This window comes from Daldinia childiae, assembly GCF_008694065.1.
Source record: "Daldinia childiae strain JS-1345 chromosome Unknown Scaffold8, whole genome shotgun sequence".
NCBI lineage: Eukaryota > Fungi > Ascomycota > Sordariomycetes > Xylariales > Hypoxylaceae > Daldinia > Daldinia childiae.
The window spans coordinates 165,658-191,666 of NW_022984649.1; the positions used below are offsets into that span (position 1 = coordinate 165,658).

General features: G+C 45.7%; 7 protein-coding genes across 7 annotated transcripts; 2 read left to right on the forward strand and 5 right to left on the reverse strand.

The window, feature by feature from the left end:
• Positions 1 to 803: 803 nt before the first annotated feature.
• On the reverse strand, positions 804 to 1,269 carry GL218_06842 (Cytochrome c oxidase-assembly factor cox-23, mitochondrial; the record flags this gene model as incomplete). Its single annotated transcript, XM_033583571.1, has 4 exons — positions 804 to 860; positions 924 to 951; positions 1,041 to 1,148; positions 1,205 to 1,269. 4 exons carry the CDS (start codon positions 1,267 to 1,269, stop codon positions 804 to 806), a joined length of 258 nt encoding a protein of 85 aa, XP_033433012.1.
• Positions 1,270 to 5,377: 4,108 nt separating this feature from the next.
• GL218_06843 (uncharacterized protein) lies at positions 5,378 to 6,202 on the forward strand (the record flags this gene model as incomplete). Its single annotated transcript, XM_033583572.1, has 2 exons — positions 5,378 to 5,805; positions 5,866 to 6,202. 2 exons carry the CDS (start codon positions 5,378 to 5,380, stop codon positions 6,200 to 6,202), a joined length of 765 nt encoding a protein of 254 aa, XP_033433013.1.
• A 629-nt stretch (positions 6,203 to 6,831) lies between these two features.
• Positions 6,832 to 11,414, reverse strand: GL218_06844 (putative feruloyl esterase B-1; the record flags this gene model as incomplete). The annotated part of the gene is made up of 6 exons (XM_033583573.1): positions 6,832 to 6,875; positions 6,956 to 8,544; positions 9,715 to 10,180; positions 10,232 to 10,712; positions 10,829 to 11,266; positions 11,331 to 11,414. The coding sequence occupies 6 exons, from the start codon at positions 11,412 to 11,414 to the stop codon at positions 6,832 to 6,834; spliced, it is 3,102 nt and encodes a 1,033-aa protein (XP_033433010.1).
• Positions 11,415 to 13,818: 2,404 nt separating this feature from the next.
• GL218_06845 (uncharacterized protein) lies at positions 13,819 to 14,348 on the forward strand (the record flags this gene model as incomplete). The annotated part of the gene is made up of 2 exons (XM_033583574.1): positions 13,819 to 13,967; positions 14,024 to 14,348. 2 exons carry the CDS (start codon positions 13,819 to 13,821, stop codon positions 14,346 to 14,348), a joined length of 474 nt encoding a protein of 157 aa, XP_033433011.1.
• Positions 14,349 to 14,852: 504 nt separating this feature from the next.
• GL218_06846 (uncharacterized protein) lies at positions 14,853 to 17,090 on the reverse strand (the record flags this gene model as incomplete). Its single annotated transcript, XM_033583575.1, has 6 exons — positions 14,853 to 15,157; positions 15,243 to 15,702; positions 15,755 to 15,903; positions 15,960 to 16,421; positions 16,478 to 16,543; positions 16,598 to 17,090. The coding sequence occupies 6 exons, from the start codon at positions 17,088 to 17,090 to the stop codon at positions 14,853 to 14,855; spliced, it is 1,935 nt and encodes a 644-aa protein (XP_033433008.1).
• Positions 17,091 to 18,419: 1,329 nt separating this feature from the next.
• On the reverse strand, positions 18,420 to 20,672 carry GL218_06847 (uncharacterized protein; the record flags this gene model as incomplete). Its single annotated transcript, XM_033583576.1, has 1 exon — positions 18,420 to 20,672. The coding sequence occupies one exon, from the start codon at positions 20,670 to 20,672 to the stop codon at positions 18,420 to 18,422; it is 2,253 nt and encodes a 750-aa protein (XP_033433009.1).
• A 1,946-nt stretch (positions 20,673 to 22,618) lies between these two features.
• GL218_06848 (Cycloartenol-C-24-methyltransferase 1) lies at positions 22,619 to 23,827 on the reverse strand (the record flags this gene model as incomplete). Its single annotated transcript, XM_033583577.1, has 1 exon — positions 22,619 to 23,827. One exon carries the CDS (start codon positions 23,825 to 23,827, stop codon positions 22,619 to 22,621), a length of 1,209 nt encoding a protein of 402 aa, XP_033433016.1.
• Between the last annotated feature and the right edge of the window lie 2,182 nt (positions 23,828 to 26,009).

Below are 26,009 nucleotides of genomic sequence, written 5' to 3' on the forward strand. Positions count from 1 at the left end.
AACCTACCTCCTATACATCTATTTTTTATGTTAGGTAGGTAGGTGGAATAGTTTCTAAATGTGAGGTTTTAAGGTGAGGGTTTGAAGAGGGAAGAATAAATGACAGTGGGGTATCATTGCAAGTTGCGAGTTGCAAGTTATATGTATTAATTCGTCTCGTAGGAAACCAAAGATCGGTATCTACGTCGTTTGGACTAGTGTCACCGGGCCATCACGAATATGCTTATGCTTATGATTGTTGGTTGTTTGTTGTCTGGTTATAGCATCGCATCTATATAAGGCAACCTTCTCCCCCCCCATTGTTCTTGTATGTAAGGTGGATTCTGCCGTTCGAAGTGGATTAGGGTTCCTTCTAATTATTAAAATTGGTAGGCGGTGTGCGTTAGTGCGCCCGCCTGTACTCGCCTGTGACACTCGCCCTATATGAGGTAATATAGAGGTACATTAGGTACACTAGTGCCTGACATTATGATCACCTGCATTTTACCTACCTGTATGTTACGTTAGGTACCTAATGTACCCCCAATTCACGCTTCAGGGATTAGTAATCGACATAAATTCGTTACGTAGAACGGCATACCCATTTTTAAGTGAGAGAGGCCTTTATATTCTTTATACATATATGTAGCCTTTCTATCCTGTTTTACAAGTGTTATTACAAGTATTCCTTACGTTAAGAGATACTTAAGGTAATAAATGGCAAAACGATAAACCAGCTCAAGACCCCGAATTATTAATGTCCATTAATATTGTCCAGGTGGAAATGTCTGCCCTAGTTCAAGATTCTCACGCAGACCTTAAGTCTAGGTAGACGATGGGCCCCAAAAGATGCTGCCACCTTCCCTCTTCCTTTTATTGGTCTTCCAGAAAATCAGGTTAGAAATATTGGATAAGCTTGAGGTAGATTTATAAGTTATTCTTACCCATTCCTTTTTGCAAGCACGATATGCCCTACGCAGAGTCTCACATTAGTATGGCCATATTTTCTACATTCGTGCCCCGATCTCATTCTCATCCTTAAACCCTTAGGAGTCACTCACTCAAAGTAGTCGGTGCACATTCGCCTATCTCCTCCATTCCGGTTCAGACATCGGATACTTTTCGCTGCAGCTTCTTGACAAGGGTCGAAGAATTCGCTCTTGGATTTACTGTGGTAACCGCAGTTAGCAAATGCCAATTAAGCTTGGATTCACCATAAACTTGCTTCTGGAACTTTCGTTTCGTATCTTTATCCCATGGATCTCCGCTTGGTTCACCTTGAGAAGACATATTGGGCCATTAAGCGGACGGACGTGACGTGATGATGTAGTGTAGATATTGAAAGCTTCAATGTTCCTTTCGTGTGGGCGCCGTATCTTCCTTTGAAATACAGGGATTAGGGTGGGTACGGGTACATTAGGTACATATTCAGCTTAATCTTATGTAAGCAGCGGAGTCAGTAGTATCGCCCCTAGCCCCTAGCCCCTATTTCAATCCAACAATAAGGATAGAAATATATCACCATCAACTTGCTATTCAATATAGGGGGTAAGGCAGAATTTGACTGAGGTATATAGGTAATATAGAAGACCACTCTGATATACTTGCATTCAAAGTTTATACCAACTTTGCTCTTTTGTCGTCCATACTTACCCTTAGTTCTCACCTCACCACACAGCTATCCAAGAACATTGGTCGCATCTATATGGGATCCTTCAGAAATGCTCTGTTTAGCAAGTCAATAACGATAGAGTCTTCATAGCTTCTTGAGCTATATGGAGAATCTAGTCAACTTGCTGATGATGCAATACGTCGTTACAATAGTAATCATATATTTCGCCAGTGTTGCCTTTTATCGCCTCTCCTTACACTCCCTTGCTCGGTTTTCAGGGACAAGACTAGCAGCAATCACGAGATAGTATGAAGTCTATTATGATATTATCCAGAATAGACAATATACATTCAAAATCGGACAGCTGCACAAAGAATACGGTGAGGTTTCTCTTTCCAGCCCATTCAAGAAGAATAATCTGATGTCCCTATTATCCGGATTAGCCCCTACGAACTCCAAGTAAATGACCTAGCGTTCTTTAAGCACCTGTATCGTCAAGAAGGGAATTGGCATAAGTATGACTGCGCTATAGACGCATTTAGAGCTAAGGGTCCAACTCTATTCACGGCGGAACACGAGCTTCTCAAACGCCGTCGTCAACCCTTAAGCCCCCTTTTCTCCGGGGTGAAGGTTGCTAGCTGGTAGGATCTCATTCAGCGACATTTACGCAAGCTTGGTCGTCGGGTTTCTAAGTTCGCCTATTCAGGAGATACGTTGAACCTCGGTGCCGCCACCACGGCCATCGCCCAGGACGTCGCTAGCGACTTCATCCTAAACAAAAGCTACAACAGCCTTGAAAAAGAGGACTTTCACGTTTCAAAGATTACTGCAAGTCAAGGATCTGGCCAAATACGGCGGCTCTTTAAGCAAATTCCATAGGTTCCTAAGGCTCTCAAAACTATAGGTACCTGTTGACTGGGTCTTAAAAACTTTAGGCAATCATGTGAAGGAGTTATTTCTTCATCGTCAAGACCTAAAGATTTGAAAGGCGGTTCCTGCCTAATTTCTACTGAGTAGGAAAACATGCAAGATACTAAAAATCTCATGGTAGCCGCATCCTCGCCTATCTCAGATGAGAAAGTCCAACGTATGATAGTTCACGAAATACGAGAATCTAAACTTATAGCTCCAGAGAAGTCCCACGGTCGTGTATTTGATGATGTACCAACTATTACCAGCGCAGGATTCGAGACAACTGCCAGCGTTCTACGAGTCGTTTTTCTTCGCGTGTTTGGCAAACCCGAGGCCCTTCACCAAATTCGAACTGAACTCGCTTCTATAAATGCAGATTTAAACGAGGTTGAATGAAAGACACCTGAGCAGCCACCCTATCTAACGTCGACACTAATGGAAGGTCTGCGACCAAGCTCGGCTATAGCCACACGCATGGCACGAAATTCCACAGATAAGGATATCTTCTACGGTAACTAGCGAATACCTGCCGGAACTCCTGTTGGAATGACATTAATATGATGCATACACATGACACGCTCTATCCGAGCCCTAAGCGCTTCAGACCAGATCGCTGGATGGATCCAAGATCTCGAAAGATGGTCGACAAAACATTCGCCCCCTGCTCAAGAGGGACAACGATTTGCCTTGGAATGTAGTAAGTTATTATATTCTGGCGATAGCCGAGATACTAGTTTTCTAATGCTATAACGTAGTCTAGCATGGGCCGAGTTGTACTTAATAATTGCTATACTTGTCTATCGATATGACTTCCAGTTCCAGGGCGCAACAGCCGAGGATTTCGAGTGTATCAGTGACTAGTTTGCCATTGGTACCAAGGGTAAAGGTATTTTGAACGCCATCGTCACCACTCATTGGGGATAAATTAGAGGGGATGCTTTAGTTTGGTTATGTTGGAGACGATGGGGCTATCCCGGAGGATTACCAGGCCTGTATAGAGAGGACGTCCCTCCCCTATTCGCAGGCAGGGCATAGATTAAAGTAACGACTAATCCATTAATAGAGAGACAATGTGTCTCATCACGTTGGATTTTGAATGATTCGGTTTACACTGGTAGGTACGAGCGTAGCGTCACTCGAATAGCCGACCCAACATGATAAGGCGTATAATCCAATTTTAGTAGCGAAAGGTGTTTCGTCCATTGTACTCATACTGATAATGAGGCTATGACGGTAGGATATCTCAGTAATGATTTATCTAAATTGTTAGAAGGCGATTGTTGCGAGATAGGCGTGGTCATACCTTAGGTACCTAGGTCGCTCTTCAAGCTGTACATGTATCTATCCATAGAAACAGTCAAGTAGACTAGTATATACGTAGTCTTTATGAGATCAATTGGCTTGCGCCATTAAAATATAGATGGAAGGATGTTTCAGCAATCGTTTACGATACTCGATCAATATGTTCGGGGCTTTCAAGGTCTGTCATACCCAGAGGCGTGGCGAGAGATAGCTCGGCAACTCTTGAACTGCGACATAGCAATAGTAGCGCTGGACCTCAAATATCGGATTATCTACGCAGTGTCATTTGATGGAGGCTCTAAATAAAATGTAGCTTGGCGAAGTAAATGGCGTACTTAGGCCCGTCCAACTTTGGACCTGCATAGCCGCCGGCTTCTGATTAGTACCTTACAGCTGAGATGACCGTGAGGCTTTCACTCAGTCCAAAGAGCCCTGACGGCTGTTTAGGTACGTGTTGCCTCACCACTAGCTTATATGTCAGAAACAATAGGTTACCAATGTGAGATCTATTGTTTCGCTCCTACTTCTGAGCAAGACTGCGCCTAGCGGGAAGGGAGTGAAATACAAGGAAAGTCTGCCGCCCTTCAAATCGCATATGTCTGAACTTCAAGGCTAACAGCAAATCCAACCTAGGTACATCATTCCGTCAAGACTCCGGTTAGAAAATGCTAGGTCTTGCCGGGGCTTTTTGCACGCTTGGGTAACACAAAGCCCCTTTGTGACTGAGTAAAAACTTATTCATCCAAGACATGCATGAAATAGTTAAAGCCTGTGGCGGCGAACACCTCGTAATGTAGTATTAATGATTGCTACCTACGAAAGCATTGGCCACGGGCCTTACAGCCTTACAACTTTGCGGAGCCGAGCTGGAACCATAATAGATAAACTATGGCTCAAGTGTACATAGTTCTCTACATATGTAAATAATGAACGAGCTGGGTAGTATCAAAGATATCTCATGATAACAACATGAGCGACGCACTTATGTTTTAAATCTCGGTGGGATAAAGTGACTTATGTTTTACAGGTTTTCAGCGGATGCTACACAGAGCTGACGAGACTGTCTCGGAAAATAGGCCGAAGGATCCCGTCCGATTATCATGTATTTTGATTGGCCTCTGAAACAGGTCGAAGGATTCTTCTGCATAGAACGGTAGGTGATCCAAACAGCGGGATCCTCAAAATCTGCGGTCGGATTGCAGTACGCCCAATGAGGCGAGCAAGACTTACAGGGGAACCCGGTGTCGAAAAAGCCTAGGTCACCTAGGAACCTGGGGTTCATGGACTTTGGTTCCCTAGTTTGGAGGTTGGGGGCCTGATGACAGGGGCTGGTACGGCATCGAATTCTCAATTAGGGACTCAACTCCAATTCAGGAGCGAAAATAGTGAGCCTACATACATATGATGTAACACAGGCGGCAGGGCGGATCCTTCATAGCTTTTCTTTTTCCTGTATATTTCCATCTATGCTCTCTGTCTGTGCTCTCCTCAAAATGTCAACTAAATGTTAACCAACATCCGCCGGTGCGGTGAACCTAGAGTCACCTGTATCATCATAAGCTAGAGGGTACGATGTCGCCCAACAATTTCCAAAGCGAGCCTGCTGGTCTAGAAGTAGCTCCAGTATCAGACTTACCATATGTCGTCGAGGGGCCGATTATCATAAGGAAGCCATACGACGGCACGCAGTATGCGTACGATCAGCAAATGCCGGGCTTCCAGGGCATGGCTCAGCAGAATGCTTACTCGAACGGGGTATATCCTCCCCAAGGGTATCCTATTCCTAGCCAGGGTCAGCCATACTGGGGAGGTTCTCAAGACGGGACATACCTCACTGATAAGACTCTTCCTATACCGCCAAGTAATAAAAGAATATGTGGATTAAGATTGAAGACTTTCTGGTTAATCGTTGGCCCGCTCATTGCCATCATCGTTATTGGTCTAGCAGTCGGCTTAGGTGTGGGTTTGGGTACTTCGCACAAATCGAGTTCGGGTTCTGAGTAAGCGATGCTAGGCAGTTCCTTCACAGTATTATGATACTTGTACTAATACGCAAGCAGCGCAACTACTACATCGTCACACCCTTCAAGTACAACTCCAACAGCGTCAATCGCGTGTCCGCAGTCAAACGGGACGATATACGAAGGGGCCGGTAACGACCCGTTCCTAGTTCTCTGCAACGTAGACTATAACGGCAACTGGGAAGGCAGCGGAACAACAGACATTGGCAACGAAGAGACAAGTTCCGTCGAGGACTGTATCGATATGTGCGCAGGGAACTCGACCTGCGCTGGCGCGGGCTGGGGTAGCTACAATGGGCATTATATCTGTTGGATGAAGGGAAAGTTAGGCTCACCACAGGACTCCCCTAATTGGTTCTTCGTCATTAGACAATAGGTTCGTTAAGCTAGGGAATTAACTACTAGGATATAGATTTAGTAATGGGCGTCTAAAGGGGCTGATGGGATGGGTGGTAGCGCTGGATTTACTTCGTATGAGAATATGATTTATATTTGTTGTATATACTCGAATATACCCTCAGTAGGGGTTTAATGTTAAGTAAAACCCCTGGCATATCGAATCGAAGATCTGATACGCCACGTTTATCTGCGCATTAATTTTTGAGGCCCTCAATGACGTTTCGAATGGCGTTTGATCCTTCTGCTTTACACCTGCGGTCATGCTTAACGTGCCTTATGTACCTAATCTTATTGGATGTTTACTACAAAACGTAGCAGTTAGCCTAACACCTTTTTCTTTTTTTACAAGTATATTCAAGGAGCAAGAGACAGACCAGTCTGTGAGTAAAGGCTACGAGTATGACCAAGCATGTTGCTCACTGTAAATGCTCTTTTAAGTAGCTACATACATCTTTATGTCTGCTATATACAACCATACCATTTAATAACACCCTCACTGACTCTAGACTAAACAAGCAAGTAATTACAAACCTCAATTTCCACCCCCAAATCATATAGCAAAATTTTTAATCATATCCATAACGACCGAAAAGGGGTTCATATATGTCAGCGAACCCGCGCTATTCGCTGCATGGCTGGAGTTATCACCACTGGAGATAAAGTTAGCAAACCGAGCTGAAAAGGCGTGACAGGGGGAAAGAAAAAGATAATAAGAAAATCACTAACCCACAGCTCCAGCTCGCAGCCTCGTTTACATTCCCCGTCCCATCCCACTTCGCCGTATCCGGATACGCACAAACCGGCCGCTGCCGCAGCACCCCCGACGACGGCTCCAGAACGCTATTCCATGTCGTAGCAATAACCTGGTCGACCGGCTTCCCATTCTCCACCCAGTCGATAAGCGCGAGCAGGACGTCGTGCTGCGAGTCCGCGAACCCAGGCACCGAGTAGGTGTCGTTTCCCAGAGAACCGGCTTGGCTAGCGCCGCCAAGAGCCCACGGCGCATCTACCGTTGTTAATCCGCAGTGCTGCATCCCCGGGATCTCGAGGCGGCGGAAGAACTCGCGCGTGGCGTTTACGTCGCCGCCGCTCGTCGTGTCTACCGCGCGTTCGTAGTACAAGCTTCCGGCTGTAGCGGGGACTAGGCCATCCGAGGCTCCGTGGTATAATAACATCTTGCCACCGCGGTCGCGGAACGTTGTTAGGTTGTAGTTGTTTGCCGTGGCATTACCCGGATCCAACATCTCGGCTAGCTCTAGTATCGAGTCGTTGTACTGCGATGCTTCCCACAGCGGGTTATCGAGGAGGAAGTATCGAATGTATCCTAGGCCGTATGGGCTTGCGTCTGAGTAGTTGAGGAGCGTGTACATTTGGTTCTCGGACCCGGGAAGTAGACCGGGCATCACTTGCTCTCCTGTCGAGTCGAGTGTAAATCCCGTGTACAGCTTTTTCAACGTATCGATCTGCGCGTCGTTCAGACAGTTGTCGGAATTAGCAAAGTTGGATGCTGCGGTACTGGTGCCGTTGTTGCATCGCAAGGCGTCGTAGTTCACGTTACATTGTTCCGGTGAGCTGATGATGCCGTCGGAGACTCCGTCGATGTCATCGCACTGGCGTACGACCTCGGCGCCGATAGGTGGTAGCGTTTCCCAGTCGATATGCTTAGCGTCGTCGGCGGGCCAGTTATACGTAGCAATTTTGCAAATCCAAGTATTGAGGCGGCTTGTGTACCAAGCTGGAGCACCAACAAGTACCCCGTCAAAGCTACCGGGAGAAATCTGTACTTCCTTAAGCCCTTGACGACCGCCCGTCGAGCATCCGCTATAGTATGAATGGCCGATAGGCTTTGCATAATAGGTTGTAACGAGGTTTTTACCTAATAGGACAGTACCATGTAGGGCACGCCAGCCCCAGTCCTCTTTCATCTCAGCATTGTTGAGAGCCCAGGAGATGTCTCCAGTCGTTGAGTTGTGACCAGTATCCGTTGATACAACGGCAAAGCCGTATCTAACACCGGCACCCATATCCAGCCAGTTGATACCGCCTCCGAATCCTCCATTGCCAACAGCGAGGAAACGGCCGTTCCACTCTGCTGGTAGGAATATTCCGAACCTATACGAAGAAATCGGCGATGAAGCGACGGATATGATAACGGCGCATAGTTCCGGTAAGTTTGTCGGCGGGATCGGGTACATAAGATCCGTCAAAGGCTCGCCGAATGTGCTCCCGGCGCTGACATACTCGACCTTTTCTACCTTGGCCGCCGCCGGAAGCACGTTAGCGAAGGTCGCGACGTCGCAGTTCACGCCGCCAACCTGCCTACGGCCTTTGTCGCTATTATTGCCATTCCCATCACTCCTCGCTAACGTAGAAGAAGCGAGAGTAGCAGCTAAAGCAGTCACCGCAAGGGTTCTAACAGAGAATTGGAGAAGGCCTGAGCACATCATCGCGAACATATCATGTCTCCACACTGATTTGCAACAGAAACTGCTCTTTTGGGGAGCGAGCGTTTAGGTGTGCTACTTCAGGCTGATGTTGAGATAATATATATGCCACCGGGAACATACACCTACCAACACGCGTCGTCTATGTATATACTCGTCTTCATAAACCTACTGACCACGCATGACTAAACTCATGGGCTATCTTGGCATGAAAGAAGATATGGAAGGGAGGTTGGTTGGGGGTACAGATCATATACAAGACCCTGGCTCAGCGTGGCATCCCTGTGTGACCACGCCGCTGGTCCCGCAAGTCTCGACCTAGCGAGATATTATCTGGGGTAGATTTGGAGATCTATATCCACCAGAACGGTATACGCTCCGGGGGGAATATAGTAGTGGAACAGTCTAGTTTACTTAACTTAGTCTAGCCAGGTTGTCAGACTGTCAGGCTGTTTCTTCAAGTTGCTTATGACCTCGTGCCCTTGCTTGAATCTTTGTATCCATCTTTGTATCCATCTTTGTATCCATCTTTGTATCCATTGTCAAGTGCGGGGTTTCTTACCCGCGGGAACAATGAAGATCTCATTCCAACCCCGGTTAGAATCTCAGTATTTACCAAGGTATTTTCTTAACTCCGAGGTACTAACCGGGCGTTTCTGAATGCAGGTCCCCGGCGTCTGTCATACTAAGTATCTAGCATAACTTGGCAGAGACCCTTTGCGGGATTCCCCAGGAATTCCGGCGATTGGCTATGCCGAAAAGCTTGTCAAAAGCAAATGTAGCTTGCGTACCTGGATGTCGTAAACATTGTCACTAGTTTGGAACGTGGCTTGGCATGATAGACATGTTTAGTTTAAGGATGCTGATGTAAATTATTGAGGGTCTAGATTCCCAGAGGAAATTAATTCAAATATATAGGTATTCTCTTGGTAAAATGTTTCTACGATAAGAATGGAATTAAGATGCTTCCCCTACTAATCTGAGAACTACCACCAATATTCAAACCAAAATAAGCAGCTAACAATATTTCATAAGCGCACATCACAGCTTGTAAAGTCTTGGAGTTACGCCTTCAGCGGCTCCATCTAGTAGAGTGCGATTCTTTCGTCCGTAGTAATATCTCAATCCAAGAGCACCAAAAGCTACGAAGAAAAGCATGGCACAGTTCACACCATGACCGGTTGGGTAGCCTTTTGACGCTTCTTCGGCCTTGTATATCCATACTCCTGGAATCTGCCCGAGACCTGCGCCAATGCTGACATTGAGCGCCACGGCCAATCCAATGGACGCCGTGCTCCACATGTTCGAGGTCAGCCAGCCAAGCATGGGCGGAATGCATCCGAACGCTCCAGCGGTCCCAACGATCAAGCAGCCATACCGATGAGTGTAAGCATCAGGCGGTAGTACGGCAGAAGCCAGGAAGCCCGCTGCGCCGATCAATGAGGCAATAGCGCAGTGATAACCCCGAGCGTTGAAATGATCCGCCGACCATGACATGAGAATTTGGAATACTTCTTTAGTTAGCACCGAGCATTTTTATCTGTCTCATATAGGAGACTTACCATAAGCAGCGGCCCATGGAGGTACTGTCATTAGTTGAGCCTCTAGATCATGGAAGCCTAGACCAGCGACAATCGAAGGTGAGAACAACGAGAGAGAACTGAAAGGTAATGAGACTGCGAAGTAAATGGCGTAGTGCCCGCATAGTCGCCAGTCTGTAAGCGTATCTTTGACATCGTCCCAAGTCATAGAAGAAGCTGAGCCTTTAGCGCCTTCAAGATATAATCGCTGCGCAGCCAAATCCTTCTCGGTTTCTGAGAGCCAAGAAGCTCTCTCGGGGTAATCTGGTAGGAAAAACCATACGAGGATTCCCGATAGACATGAAGGGATACCTTCAAGCATAAAAAGCCATCTCCAGGCAGACAAGCCGCGAGTCTGGTTCATATGGCCGACTCCGTAAGCAATTGCTCCGCCGAAAGCACCAGCAAGAGTGGCGCTTGCGAGAATGAAGGCTACTCGTACACTACGCTCATCGCTTTTATACTGTAAGGGACTTGAAGTTAGTAATTGTATCTGGAAACTGGTTATGCTCCCTCGGTGAAGAAAAGCTGTTCATGGTTTTCATCCAGTCCTAGGTAAGAGTGATGATTTGAACTTACCCAAAATGTTAAATAATACACTAGCCCGGGGAAAAGACCAGCTTCGAAGGCGCCTAATAAGAAACGGACGCCGGTCATCTGGGCATAGTTGTGGACACCGCCCATGCCAATGGTAATAACACCCCAAGAACACATAAGGAAGGCGAGCCATCTAGACGGGCGAAGCTTCTTAAGTAGAATATTCGACGGGACTTCGAATAAGAAATAACCGATTAGGAAGATCATGAGCGCAATGTTGAATTCGTAATTCGAGGTACCAGTCTCGGACTGCATATCATTATGGCTCGCTGAATTGAGGACTTTGGCGTTGCCGATGTTGGAACGGTCTAGATAGCAAAGGAAGTAGATGCCCGCGGCTAGGGGCACGATGCGCTTGTCTTGCCTCCATAGCAAATTTCGCTCAGGGGTAGAAGAAGCGAAGACAGTATCAGCTACCTCCTAGTGGCCGTGAGAAACTGAGTAGTATAATTGGGGTTTCTCTGTTTGTCTGTGTGTTACTTACATCCTTCAAGTGTCCCTCTTCAATCTCCTTGGCCTCGGGGCCGCTGTTCTTCTCTAAGTCGCTAAGAGTATTTTCGTTCGCCATTGCGAATAGCTAAGCTTCTTAGGACGAAATAGCTGGTTGGAGAGAAGTTCCAAGTGGGGGATAGAGTATAAAAGAAGGATTGGAGAGGCGCTCGATGCGTGCTGGGGGCGGATATGGGGTATGGGGTATGGGATGAAGACACCCTTGTAAGCACTAATCTATGTCTGGAGAACAAAGGATGGCGGTAAGCTCGATATAATCCATACAAGCCAAACATATCAAACGGGCCGGGGAAGTATTTCCCAACGCGGGGAAAACCTCGCCATCGTGACCAGAAAAGTCAAAGACATCCAACCATATTAGGACATTCTCTACATAGCAGACGGCTCCCCACCGCTACTGAAGCCCCCTATAGGACCGAGACTCTAGACCCGTGTAACGTAGATGCTTTGTGTTGGGCGTCTCGAATGTTTGTTGGTCGAATTGCGTTCGAGATCATATCACACAGCAATACCACCACAAAAGGTAAGGAGCTCGGGCTAGTCGGGGCATGGAATCTCATTAGTATCCCCGAATAGGGACTACCAATGACTTCTTCCATGTGGAGAAGACCCGGAGTCGGTGGATACCGTGCCCCATTCTCGCATAGGTTGCGGGGGAGATACAAAGATATAGCGAAGAATATTCGTCGCTTATATACGGATTGTAGCGAGTAATCATCTCGCAAGTTACCTATCTACCTACCTTAGGTAGGTAGGTAGGTAGATAGATAAGCTCTGTCTAAACTCGGCAGATAATATTTCGGCCGAGACGAAAAAGTTGAGGCTTATTTGAGCTCGAAGCTACCAGCTATCAACTGTTCCCTGGTGACATCTCGAGCAGTAGCGTTAAGCTAACAAGTGAACTAACAAGTGATCGATGCAATGATCATCCCTTTTCCCCACCGGGATCTTATTGCGGCTCCGAAATATGAGAGACAACGGCCTCACATTCTTTGCAATGAAGTCTTTTTCTTGTCAGGTCACCAGCCCAGTAATGTGAAATTGTAAGGACATTGGTCAATCTGCCACGCGATCGCCTCGTATAGACAAACAATTTAGCGGACGCCACATATTGTTAGTAATACAGGTAGTTAGAGACAAAGTCGATACTATTGGAATAGTTTAGTTTTGCTTCTTTGATTGCATATCGCATAACTATATCTTTAAAGGGTGAGGGAAGTAAAGACGCAATCTTGGGCGGAAATTGAGCAATTGAGAAGTCTCGAACGAATAGATACGAAAGGAAAAAAGATGTAGGAAGAGAAAAGTGCGAGTTTACATAGACATACAACAAATTAAATGAGTTTGAGAATAGAAGTCGTAATAAAATTTGCTATTGCACCAATTAAACAATCATCATGTTATGCGACCCAGAACACAAACTCTGATTGACGAGAATTTACGATGTAGAGGCAAATGCGAGCGCCATCAATTCAATCCCGAAACTCGTGATTCCTACTCGTAATAAAAATAATAGAGTGATTGGGCTGGGCAAAGCTTAGTAACAAGCAAGGGGGAAAGATTAACACGAGATGCCTTTATTTTTAGCAGCACTAAAGAGAAGGTGAAGGGGAGGGGGAACATTTTAAGTCGTTTCATTGGTTCTATAAGCCGGGGCTGAGCTACCGCCGACTCAGATTCCACGTGCTACAGCCCTATGGAAACTAAAAAGTCCCCTAACTTTAGAAGTCTTAGCTAAACTACGTGTACCCAGCATCTCGGGCCTTTACCTTACAATTATGTAAATGTAAATTATTTTCTTTTTCTTAAGCAAACTGCTGATGCCATCATTGTTGCCATCACAAGGCTTTCTCGTTGGATGGCTTTACGGGTCACCGCTCAACTAGTAGAGGGATTGTTTGCTACGATTAGAAAAAATTAAACGAAGTAAGGGAGTAAAACTACCTGTTACCTAGGAAAAGAGCGCGTTCTTGTTTATCTAATATCGTCAAGTATTCTGCTACTCGCCGAGCTCAATAATAAAGCGAAATTCGCAGCGGCAGTTCCGGCGCCGACAATATGGGAATTAGACACAAAATTAGAACTCAAAGCGACCCGAGCCGAAACCCGTAATGGCCGTGGGGATCGGAATTGCGGTGCTTGTGTTATGTGGCATGACTTCATTCCACCGTCTCACTACGGCGCCAAGCCAAGGAATAAGCATCGTAAGTCAGCGAATACGGGATTATGAGGCACTGTAAGATATAGCAGCACTGCCACGAGAGATGCGGTGAGGTGAGGTAAACGTGTATATAATAGGGTTCATCGCTGCTCTCATCAAGGAAAAAATAATTCCATCAGTCCACCAACTAACAACAATATCAAAGACATACAACCATCATCATCACTCTCAATAACTTCCTCACTTACACTATAAGTGCCATCACCAACTAACCAACCAACCAACCAACCAACAAGCAAAAATGAAGTCCGTCTCTGTTCTCTCATCCATCCTCCTCGGAGCCGCCTCCGTCCTTGGAGCCCCCGTGACCGAGAGACAAGTCGAAGCTCCGACTGAGTTCAACATCAGCAAGTTCAGCGCCAACACCTTGCCCCATGGCACCGGAGCCTTGTAAGCCTCCCTTATAAACTACCTACCTACAACACCAATACTAACACTTCCACCAGCATCTACTTTGATGTCGCCATCCCCAACACCTCCATCTCCACTACCTGCGGGTACAGGGACCAATCCTCCATCTCGAAGCTCCCATCGGTATCTCTCCGAGCTTGCGACGACCCAGCCTTCGAGTGGCAGTTCCACCAGGACCCGTCGCTGCCCGGCACCGAGGGCCGCTACCGTGTCCTCGTGACCTACGCCTACGACACCCCCAAGAAGGTCGCCGGCTACCACGAGTGGCCTGCCACCGACTTCCCCTTGGAGAACTTCGGCTCCACTGTAGCCACCTTCTACCGCGGCGAGCCCGACTTCGTCATCACCAACGTCTCTTAAATTCGAAGCCCAGCTGAGGTGTCGACATTTAATTTCTGCTTGTTTCCTTAGATCACTTTTCTTGATAGAGTATATATAAGCATAGACACGCTCAGATTACATATAGATCTTCATCTGCTCAGAGCTAATAGGGGGGGGTTGTTTTGAGGGGGAAATTCTAGGGAGTGGTATGGTTCAAGTTTACAGCGTTAGCAGTTCATAATAAATACTTACTCCCTTTTTTACTACTACAAAACGTATTAATTGAAAGCATCAGCCAAGCAAATACAAAGTTTCTCCTTTTTGGTGTACTATGCACTAGGTATGTACATCTTTGCAGGGTAGGCCCTTTTTCTAGCTATAGTTTCGTCTCTCGTCATGGTAGACGTTTGTGCAACAGCATACATTCCGGAATGTCTGTACCTGTAACACCACGAAACTCAATGGACATGAAATCAACTCGACCGATAACTGCTTGATATCAATGAGCTGATCCTAGCTTCATGAAATCTCAAAACCTGAAACTTATTGATTCAAATCTCCAGGTACTGTTGTAACGTGAACAGTAGCATCAATGTACAGCTTATTCGTAGCAGTACACTCAACGCCTGGCCTGATTCTGATCATACCGTTAGGGCCCATTGAGAAGTCTTGACCATGAATAGACACCTGCAGTTTGCCTGACGCTACCGAACATAGCCGGAGCTTATTGGCGTTAGAACCCCAGAAGTGAACTGTGCCAGGCTTGATGGTGATGACCTGGAAAGAAACATCACGGCCTATCCGGATGGCTTGATTTTGGGCCAAGTACGAATTCGAAAACGCGAAATCTGGGGGCTAGTTAGCAAGGTACCTAAAATAGAACACGAGCCCTCAAGATTGGTTACTCTAGGATGGAGATGTTTGGTTACATACTATCGACCGCTTCACTCTGCTCGTCACGAATTCGACCCGGTGCGATCTCCCATGTCTCTAGTTCAAGGGCTTGTGCTGGATTTATGGCACTTGTGTGTGCTGTGCTCCCAATATGGACTCCATTTTGGGCATTTGAAATAGTGCTAGGTTGGCGGGGCCTTAGACCATCTTCTCTCATGGGAGCTTCTGTACCCATCAGGCTAGAGGCAGATAGAGTTTTGCTCGACCTACGAGCTTTCACAGGTCCGTCCCTATTATCACCAGTTTGAGAAGACGGAGTAATAGATTTAGACAGTTTCATGTGAGAATTGAGAGAGGGCTCCTTCAGAGGTTCAGTGGGATCCAATGGATTGTGAGACACTACCTCAGCAGGCATAGCCACACCAACCGCCTTTAATTTCTTAATAATAGATAAAGTGCCGTCCCCGTTGTCGTTAATGAGTGAGGCTCTGTGGCCACGCTATAGTCGAAGTGAGCTTCATCAAGCTAAGCCCCGAACATAGGGTACTCACATTGAAGTGGGCCCCGAGACCTTCGAGTTTTGAGAACAGCACACGACATGAACGTATCGGGCATATCCACGGAGCATCAGGATTATCATGAAGGGCGTAGCCTCGTGGCAGCAATGCACCAGAAGTGACCTGGGTTTCCCCAGATGGAACTAGTTCACTTAGTTAACGTCTTTGCAAAGACTATGCGGCAACCCAAACAACTTACAGGTCCAGATATGGTAATTCCAATCAGTCTTAGCTGCTTTGGCTGGGTTGGTCAGCTTTCTAAGTGGAGTGTCATCGTCTGTCTCACTTCTGCCCTTATCAATTGGTGGCCGCTGGTGACTTGCTGAATGATTGCGGTTGGTACCAGAGGCCACATCAGTATCAGGCTTACGAGAATTGATTGTATCGGGCCTGCTACTCTTAGTATCATTCGACAAGCTATTAAAAGAGTTAGTAGGGTTGTATGTCGAGTCTTTAGTATGGCTATGGGTAGATTCTCCAAGTCTAGCAACATCCTTTGGGCTTAATTTCTGGGGTCCTTTCGATATACGGGGTTCAAGATTTGCAGGCGTCGGTTCATTCTCGGAATGGGTCTTAGATGACGCGGCGTGAATCTTTTCGGAAGGAGTATTCGTAGGGTTAACCTTGCGACTCTTTTGAGGGTGTGAATCCCGGGAGGCTCCTGCGTACTAACTGTGAGTTGGACTTAACTTTCTAGATGGATTGTTCATGTCTAACCTGGTGGGGAGGAATCATCTTGCTTCCTCTTGAGATTCTTCTCCTTCTTATCGGAAATATCAGGATCTATGTCTTTTGTTAGTAGTTTTTAATATACTCCTGATTATGTCTAAACCTTACCATGTGAGTGACCACTGCTTGGTTCTTGAAGAACTGTCTGGGGTGCTGCCAGGGGGGACTCCTTAACATCTTCCGTTTGGTTTGAAGCATTCAACGGCAAGGGAATTTCTGAAAGGGTCTGTAGAATATCGCTAACAATCCTAGCTGGTTGGGGGCTGATGGGAGAGGCCGAAGTTACCGGCTTATTACCAACTGGCTCTGATTGCTTTTGAGTCGGATTGGGTTTGGAAACCAAATGCGGAGGAAGTGTCCGCTTAGCGGTGAATACCCGTTTGGCTGGGGCTGTGGAGGCCGAACTCTTTGTCGGAAGCTCGTCTTTTACTAATGGGCCAGGCGCTTCACGCTTGTCCGTGATTTGTATTGGTGTTGATGTAGTTTTAATGCCTTTAGAAGCTACTGTAGACTTGGGTAACCCAGTAAGTTGAGAGTTTCCACTTGACTGGGGACTCTTGTGCTTGCCATCGCGGCTAATCTTAGGAGCAAGCTTTGGCATAGATGTCGATGTAGTCTTGTTTGTCAATATAACTGGTGATTCGACAAGAAGTTGTGAACGGAGTTGGGACGACATCTGGGCTTTGCGGATAAAGAGATGGACTTCATCTTGCGTTGCTAACTTTAGTAGATCCCGTCGTAGCTTCTCTGAACTCAAGAGTCTTTCTTCGAGTGCAAGGGGTACAACTCTTTTTGTGAATGCCTGTCTTAACTCATCCATATCATCCAAGTCATCTTTCTTGATTGGATGATCCATCTTATATTATCTTGGTAATAATATAAGTGATTCACCACCATAAAACTAGAGCATATCACATAGAAGGTTAAGAAAGTTGTAGAAGAGGGTATTGAACTCTCTATGTTACCATAGTATTCTTTGTTGGTTTCAAGACTCTTGGGACAGTTCCAAATAGTTAACCTGATTAATTATATCACGGTTTGAATATTTGCTTGGGTCACTTCTTAGCCAAATAAAACAGGCCCGACGTTGGATGGTTGTCTCATCCAGTGATCTCTTGAATTAAGCGAAAAAGAAAAAAGGAATAAATATTCACGCCAACGAAAAGCGCGATGAAGAAGACATAAAACAAAAAGGAGAGGATTAGGGTTAGGTAGAAAGGTATGATCCCGCAAAACGTGCTTTATCCTTGAGGATGAACCATGTAAAATAGGTATCAACCCATAAAGATTAAGATGCCAAATAAAATAGTTGTGCGAATCAAAGTTGTAAATGTTGTGCCCGCAGTGACGTAAATTCTATTTCCAAGGCTCTGAAGGCCTAAGCGTTGCTGGACAACGCGTGTAAAGAGGCAGTAACGCGTTTGCAACGATAAGCCTCTTATCGGTTATATGTATGTAAATGGTAAGAGCGATATAGGTACGGAGGCTTACAGTGCAAATTGGATATACTACAGTCGCTAAAAACCCCTCTAAATTCAGCTCCACCAAGATGTTTAACTTCATATAGGTGCCTAACGTTTAGCGACTGCAATGCAAAACCAACCATCAACCATCAGAGAAACCAAATAGAAGTTCGGTGAGATATCTTCAAAATAATCTAATAACTACATCCAAGTTAATGAAGTTTTCTAATTGTTTGAACATTAATTTAATACTTATTATCATTTATTATATCTATAAGTAGTACCTTGGTAGGTAGGCACTTATAGCATTTCAGAGAGATGCCTATTCTCAGTTTCATAAACTAAACTATTATCCCTTCCACTAAGTTCAATTAAAGCGTATCGGGAACTTGATGGAGTAGAGACTTCCCATGTCATTATTTCTATTTCGAATGTCAGACCCGGGATAATTCAGTCAGTCATTAAGACTACTTGTCGGCAGGATAGCTCTCATCCAACGATGTTTGCTCCTCAGAGAGACTTTTTCTATATCGTTTGCTTTTCCCCTCAGCCGCCGCATTCGCAAGTGTCAAATATAGCAATCCAGGAGAAGTTTTCTCTCGGAAAATTGAAGACCGCTTCTTCTCCGCATCTACGCTACCCTCATGTTCTTCTTTACCTTGCTGCGGAATAGGAGCTATGGGAATATCATCGACGATGGGATCTACCGGGCTAGACTCCAGAGAACTAAGAGTTTTCTCAATGGATTGCTCACGGGTGTCGCTTTCGTTGCTATCTTCTCCTTTCTTGTCAACTTCTTGTAGGTTCTGCTTGACATTTTCTGATAAGAGTGACAGAGGTAAACTGAATGGTCTTAGGCCTTTTAAATCGTTATCTCGTCTCTCGAATGACCTCAGCCTCTCCCTCCAAGGGAGGTCTTTCACCGGGCTCATTTGCGGAGTTGTATCCTGGTTATCATTCGACATGCGTTGGACGAGTAACGGTCTGTGAAAGTACTTCCTCCCTCTCTCACTCTCCGAGAGCCATCTTTCAATGCCTACACGCTTAGCTTCATGTGCTTCATCCTCGCTATTTTCCTTGGCGGATCTTCCCATATCTTCTTCCACTCCTATAATGCCTTGCATCTGTGCCTCTGATACCGCTGAGAAGTTATCTTTGCTCCCTCCCACCATGTCACCCTCTTCTGATCCCACGTGGACAGCTGACTCCCAGTTTACATCATTCAGTAATTCTGAGAAATGTTTTCCCTTCAACAGTTTCCTGCTAAGTGCCGCTCTATATGGACTATAGGTTTTGTGCGGGCGGTTCTGAGCGGGTGGCTGCAGGTGTGACTCTGGCATGAGGTTTAAGTCAGAGACATCTTCCTGTTTCTTCTCGTTGGGCAATTCTGGATCGAACGTTCGTTTGTTCTCTGGTGGTTTTTGCCACTGCCGGCAGCGAACCACCAGTGCGGCTATGTGTTTCTTCGATGCACTCTTCTCAACTGCAGTCCACAGCGCCCACCAATCCTTCGCCCTAGCATAACTCTTCATGTGCTTGCTAAGCATCGCCTTCCATTGCTCATCTTCTTTGCAATAGCAGAAGTGTATCGCCACGTACTCAGCCCAAACTGGGAGACATGCAGCATTATCAAACCCTAGGATAGCGGAGACTCTCCCGTTATGAATCAGGATGTTGGCAGTAGACAAATCACCATGGGTGAAGACGCAGGGTGCTGATTCCGGCATATAGTCCTTCAAGATCTGAATCAAATCCTTGCTGACGTTTTTCCTCTTCAGGCGTCTATGAATGGCACTCCATACTTGCTCATCGGACCTGAAAGGTCCAAATCCTTCCTGCGACGGACCGAAAAGATGACCGTGGCGTCGCACAGGACCACCGCCAAGAGTCGAAATCCTGTCTGATGTCATCCGTCTCCATTGATCCATGTGGCGTCCAACTTCTTTCGCGATCGTTTCCCTTTGATCATCTCGTAAGTCCCACCAGATATCATAAAGCCGCTGACCAGGAACCCTCTCGGTGATAGTGATTACCTTCCGGTTCTCCTTCCAACCAGCTATTATGCTCGGCACGGGCACTCTCGTCGCTTTCCTGATAAGCTCCGTCGCTAGGGTTAGAGTAACGTCTGCTTCTTCCGACCATTCGTCGTCTATTTCCTCGGTCATAACATACTTGTCGCCGATGAGCCAAGTATGCGTTTCCGGATCGTTATATCCGAGCTTCAAACTGCTTTTAAATGGCAGGGAGTCGAGAGCCTGACAGTATGGTGTCGTGCAGGCGGGGCAGATATCCTTGACATCACCAATGTCGAAAAAGTCCTCTTCTATTAGTCGCCTTCCGTTGAAATGCATCTCGCCTCCCTCCATCAAGCTATTCTTACCCACATTGCTAGCGGCGGACAACCATTTAGCCGATGGTTGATCTTCTTGTATTATTACATTTCGGCCCATAATCCAGTCAACGATGCGATGCACTTGAGGAAGACTTTTTAGTCCCGATTGGCTGGGACTCTTCCATTGAAGTTTAAGTGGCAGAAGAAGATCTTCGGATTCCGTAGAAGCTGACAGATTGACGAGTGGAGGGGCATCGATCTCCTCAAAGGGAAAATAGTCGAAAAAAGATTCGTCGCCCATCGATGGCGTTTTAAGCTCTTCGTCGTCGCTAATGAAACCCTCTAGGGGCTCAATAAGATTTAGACTCGTCTCTCCTCTTATGGACATAATAGTATAGGTAAGTCGATATAGTAGTAGCTATTACTTATAGTTGGGGTTTGATGGGTGAATTAATCCCTATTAACTAATTATTTTTTAAACACTTAGAGAGGGGTTGTAGGCTTGACGGCTCGCCAAGCGAGAATAATTCCGAGTAAGCAAGTATTACAAGAGCAAGCCGTAAGGGTTTGGGAACCAAATAGCTTTCGAAGCTTAGAAAAGCTACGAGAATTCGTCTGCTTTTTTTTCTTTCTTCTTTGGGAGAGCTTTCGATAACTATGTCATCTGCACATTTTCTGCTCCATCTCCGCTTTCCTTTCCTGACTCCGGTTATGCGCCGTAGGTGTGGTCCCCCTACGTCTGCGGACCCTCCTGGAATGCCGCCACCACTGCACAACAAAGGACGTCGGCGGCCGCAAACGGGGGCGGATCCACGATGATTGAATCGCACGGATGGGGAAGATGAGTAATATATGGGGGGTTGGGTATCAACGGAAATTGACCCGTTAATGATTTTCAGGTCATTTGCACAATTTGTGGACTTTCCGGTCCAGATTTCGCCCCTCCTGCAAACGAGATTTTTTTTTCTTCGGGTCAGGAGTCGAGCAAGTGGCTTATTACGGCCTGTAAGATCGAGGAGAATAAAAATATGAAAAATGTTGAATGCCAAGCTAATAACAGATATGTTTGTGAGTGCCTCTTCTGTCATAAGGTCAATTATACAGCGTTTCTTTGTACGAAGGTTGGGGCCAAAAGTTTCGCACATTTAAGCTTGGTAAGCCACGTGCGAATTAAAAAAAGACTGCACGGTTTTATTTAAGCTATAGTGGCTGATATCGCTATAAATATAGCGGTAAGCCACCTAGATTTAGTGGATAGGCCACTATTTAGTTTTTAGCTTAGCGTGTGGCTAATACAGTATTGATAATTCAAAGAACATATAAAATACGGTGCCAAGATTTGGACATGTGCGGAACTTTTGGCCCCAACCTTCGTAAAATAAAAATAAAAATAAAAATAAAAATAAAAGATAAAAGATAAAAAATAGCGAAACGCGAAACTAAGATCCTCTTCGAAGAATATCAGGTAATTATTAACTATTAATATATGCAAGGTATGACGGATTGGAAAATTCTTCAAGGGCCTATTCCCAACATTATGTTTGTATGTATGTATATGTATGTGTGATGAACGAAAAGTTGAGAAATAATTTGTTGGATTTACTACCACTACCACCTATGTACTCTTGTCGTGTTAAAGCGAAGCGAACGCCATAACGCTCTCTATCGATTTGAAAATGGATTTGAACTCCGGCTGCAGTTGGTATTCGGGAGTCAAAGAGAAGCGAAACCAACTCCCACTCCCCCCTTGCTTCAATGGCCACCTTTACTCGTGAACGTAGAATAAAACTGTCCTGTGTAGTGCGTAGCGTATTAGATATAAGGCAAAGGCGACGAAGCAGAACAGAACTCCCTCTCCCCTCCTCTCCAAATAAAAAGCAACGCAATATGCAGAATGCTATTAAGGATAAAAATAAAAAATGCCGATCAATGCTTTGCTGAAATCTAAAAGTTGCTTTAGGGACAGAAAATCGAATGGAAGGCTAATGATGAAGGATATTGTTAATTCTCGTGATGGAATGGTGGAGGTTTGAGTCGCCTATAAATAACTTATGCCCCTCTCTGAGAAGAATAGGATAAGGTAGGTACATGTACCTAGATGGAGTGTGTGTGTGTGGCCCGATAAGTATGTAGAAGGTAGATAGGTAGATAGGTAGTGGATAGGTGGATAGGGTGGATAGATGAGATGGTATGACGTTGGTGAAGTTTGGAGAGCCCCATACCAAGAAAACCTTAGACGGATCCTTCCGACTGCCGATAGCTGCGCCTCAAACCTGCCTAGTAAAATTGAGAACGTCATTTAACCCTTTTTCTATCATATCCTCAAATCTTTAATCATACTGACGGCTTTTCCGCAATGATCCGATATGTCGTAGTAATTAATCGCATGTTATCCATTTTTACGAATGCTTGACCATCAAGACATAATCTATCAATGAGGACTTTGAAATGAGGAGGTAGAGCGCGTACGCGAACAAGCCCGTGAATGACGCGCCTAACGGAGCGAAAGTATATATCAACTTTGTCGATGAGCGGAGCTTGTAGGCCGCCTATACTGGGGTTATCCGATCTTGAAACGGAAAACCCGGCATCAGTAAGAGCCTTCTCAAAACTCGCCGGTGTCGGAGTACCGACAGCGCCGATCAGAGGCTTCACACGACGCATGAGTCCCGCGTGAACAGGATCTTCCGGGTTGTACGGCGGCAGGCTAACCCAATCTAGCAGTGAGAATTTGGCGCCAGGCTTCAGCACGCGATAAATCTCTTTGAAAGAGGCCGAAGGGTCCTTGCATAAGCTGAGCGCTTGGATCTCGTAGAAAGCATCGAATGATTCGTCTGCAAAAGGTAGAGGTAAGTCATTTTGGTCGTGGACGACGAACTCGTTGCTGAAACCGCATTGATCGTTCCATTCCCTTGCTTGTGCAATCTGGTTCGCATCGATGTTTAGACCAGTTACATGAGCTCCGCTGAAGCTCGTCATATGCGCAGCTACACGCCCACGGCCGCACCCAAGATCCAAGACCTTCATCCCCGGTTTCAATCCGATATCCTTCGCGACAGATTCCTCGTAGAGTAGCTGATTGTCGAGGACTGACGCCTTCTTATCCATCAGCGGTGGGATGTACATCTTTTCCACGTCGCCGAGACTACAAAGATGATTGAGCACCGAGTAGTAGGCACAAAGGCAATCTCCAACACGCTGTTGGTAATTGGGACCGAATGCCTTGACCATCTCCTCTTCGTTGGCCCAATCTAAATTGTAGATTTCATAAGACGCCATGAAATCATCTACTTCCTTAGGAGTCAAGTTGTGAATGTGCTTGAAGGCCTTGATGAATGTCTTCCACCTCTTGGGCGAAACAGAGCGGTCGACCTGACCTTGGCCATCATGACTACTGTGTTTTGGTAGCGATGACGTATGAAGCGAGGAGGCGAGTTTGACCTTCTCAGTACTCGTCTGGCTGGAACGAGAACTATCACTGCTGTCGTTCCGACCCGGTATCGCAGGAGTGATAGCAGGTTGAGAGACAGTTACGGTGGCCATTGATATCTAACTCTCCACGACTACTTGGTATATGTACTGTGAAAGCAAAGAGACGGGGTAAATAAACTTTGGACGGATGTTGTACGGGAATGGATGGAGGGGGTTTGTACCCGTACCTGCGTCCGTGTGTGCAGTTCGATGTGTGTAGGTAGTGGAGTATAAGGTTAGGTACGCGTTAAGACGGGTTAGGTATAAGTGAGTGGAAGTGAGAAGGGAGAGAGGGAGTGTTTGTATGTATTGTCCACGTATTGCCTGTGTATTTCGGTCTGTTTGCGCAGTCTGGTAGAGATTGCTAACGAAAAGTATGTATGAGTGTCGGTTTTCACATAAAACACGAACGCGCTGCGAGATCTTTTGAAATGACTGAGTCAGGCCTGTTATTTTTTTTTTCTTTCGCGGGACCCCAGTTAGTCGATCACCATTCGAATGTTAAGGGTCTCCTCGTCGTATGATTGGGAGATGGTTCGCTCCGGAAGACCCGAAGGAATATTATGTAGGTAGGTTAGGTATTAGAGGTATGTAATATGTAAGTAGAGAGATTAGGTATCGAACTGCAGGTGAGCTAAGGGAGAACTAGGGGAAGAGGATGTAATAATAATGGAAATATGGAAATAGGAAAGAAAAAAAAAGGGATTATTAAGTTCTTGCAAGGCTCAAAGTGGATGTAAAGGACAATGCATCCGGGTTTACTTTAGGTAATGCAGGGCCAGCTACGTCGATTTGCATGTAGGCCTGTACGTGTATGTCATATACATGTCAACTACATATCTTGGTAGGCTGGTAGGCCGGTAGGTTACCTATCTCAAGTTTTAAAGTTGAATTAATGCAGGGCAGGCAATCCAGGTTAATATGTAAAAGTGATTGGACCTAAGACTCCAGGCAACGGGTAAGTCGGTGACTTATTTCTGAGGTAACCTGTGACTTGTATGTATTAAGCGGCTAGCATGGAACAAATATCAATATAGGTACATGTAACATACGGTATATACATATATCGATACCAAGGTTCCAGTATAACTACATACCTACATGTAATACATGTATGTATTGAATATTGAATGTGGTGACCCAAAATGAGGTCAGCATGTACATGTTTGAATACAGAATACATGCTTGAACTAAGAGCGGCTCTAAGTATATAGGACATGTATCCATCAAATTCAAGTTACTGCAGGTGCCTCCTCCTACCTCTGTAACCCCCTACCCTTCCGGCCGGTTCCTTAACCCACCCCCACCTGCCACCTCGGACAGGTCGGAGCTGCTCGCTTTTGCTTTTTTTACGACCAGAGGTAATTATTTCCGGCTCGAACGGTATCATCAGGTCAGCTAAGTGCAGGTGCATATTAGTGCATGTATTAGAACATTAATTGACTCTACAGTTGATTAAGATTATATACTTTTTTAACCATTATATTTAATATAGTATCATTAGGTATATATACTTACCTTACATACATCATGTACCTAACCGAACCGAACCGCTAATCCTTCAAACTATTCCTAGCTAATCCCCCAATTCAGACTCGATTCCACCTTTTCCATTTCCTTTTTCATCTTAATCCATAATTCTATATTCCCCCTTCAGGCATCGCACCGAACGACAATCAACAAATCAACAATAAACAATCAACCCGTTTCCCCGATGCGCCATTTCTTACTTCAATAAGGTTCTTATGTTTCTTATGTTTCTTATGTTCTTATGCCGGACTGAGTCAACTGACCGACTCTTCCCTTTGTTTTCCCTGCTTTTTTCATCTTTTATCCTCGCCTTCCCACTCTTTCTTCTATTGTTTCTGGATTCTTCCTTTCCATCTCGTAGTTCCGCTTCCGCCTATTCGCACCTATCATATCTCCACCGAACCTCGGACATGCGACATGACATGGCTTATAAATCAAATTTATTATCTTCTTCTTTTTTTCTTCGTAATCGTGGCTTCGGTAAAGTAGTTCACGAGCCGTGATGCATACATAAACTAACCGTGTTCGTTCTCGTTTAATGCAGAGTAGGTGTTGTTATTACTCATTCGGCATCCATGCAGAGAGTTGCGGCATTTCGTATCACGTACAACTAACATCATGAACAATTTCAATGCCGATCGTAGTAGATCCTACAACTCCATTTGACACTCGTAATCTCGTCACTCTGACCGCAGGAACGACTGATCGTTTCCATGTTGGATGG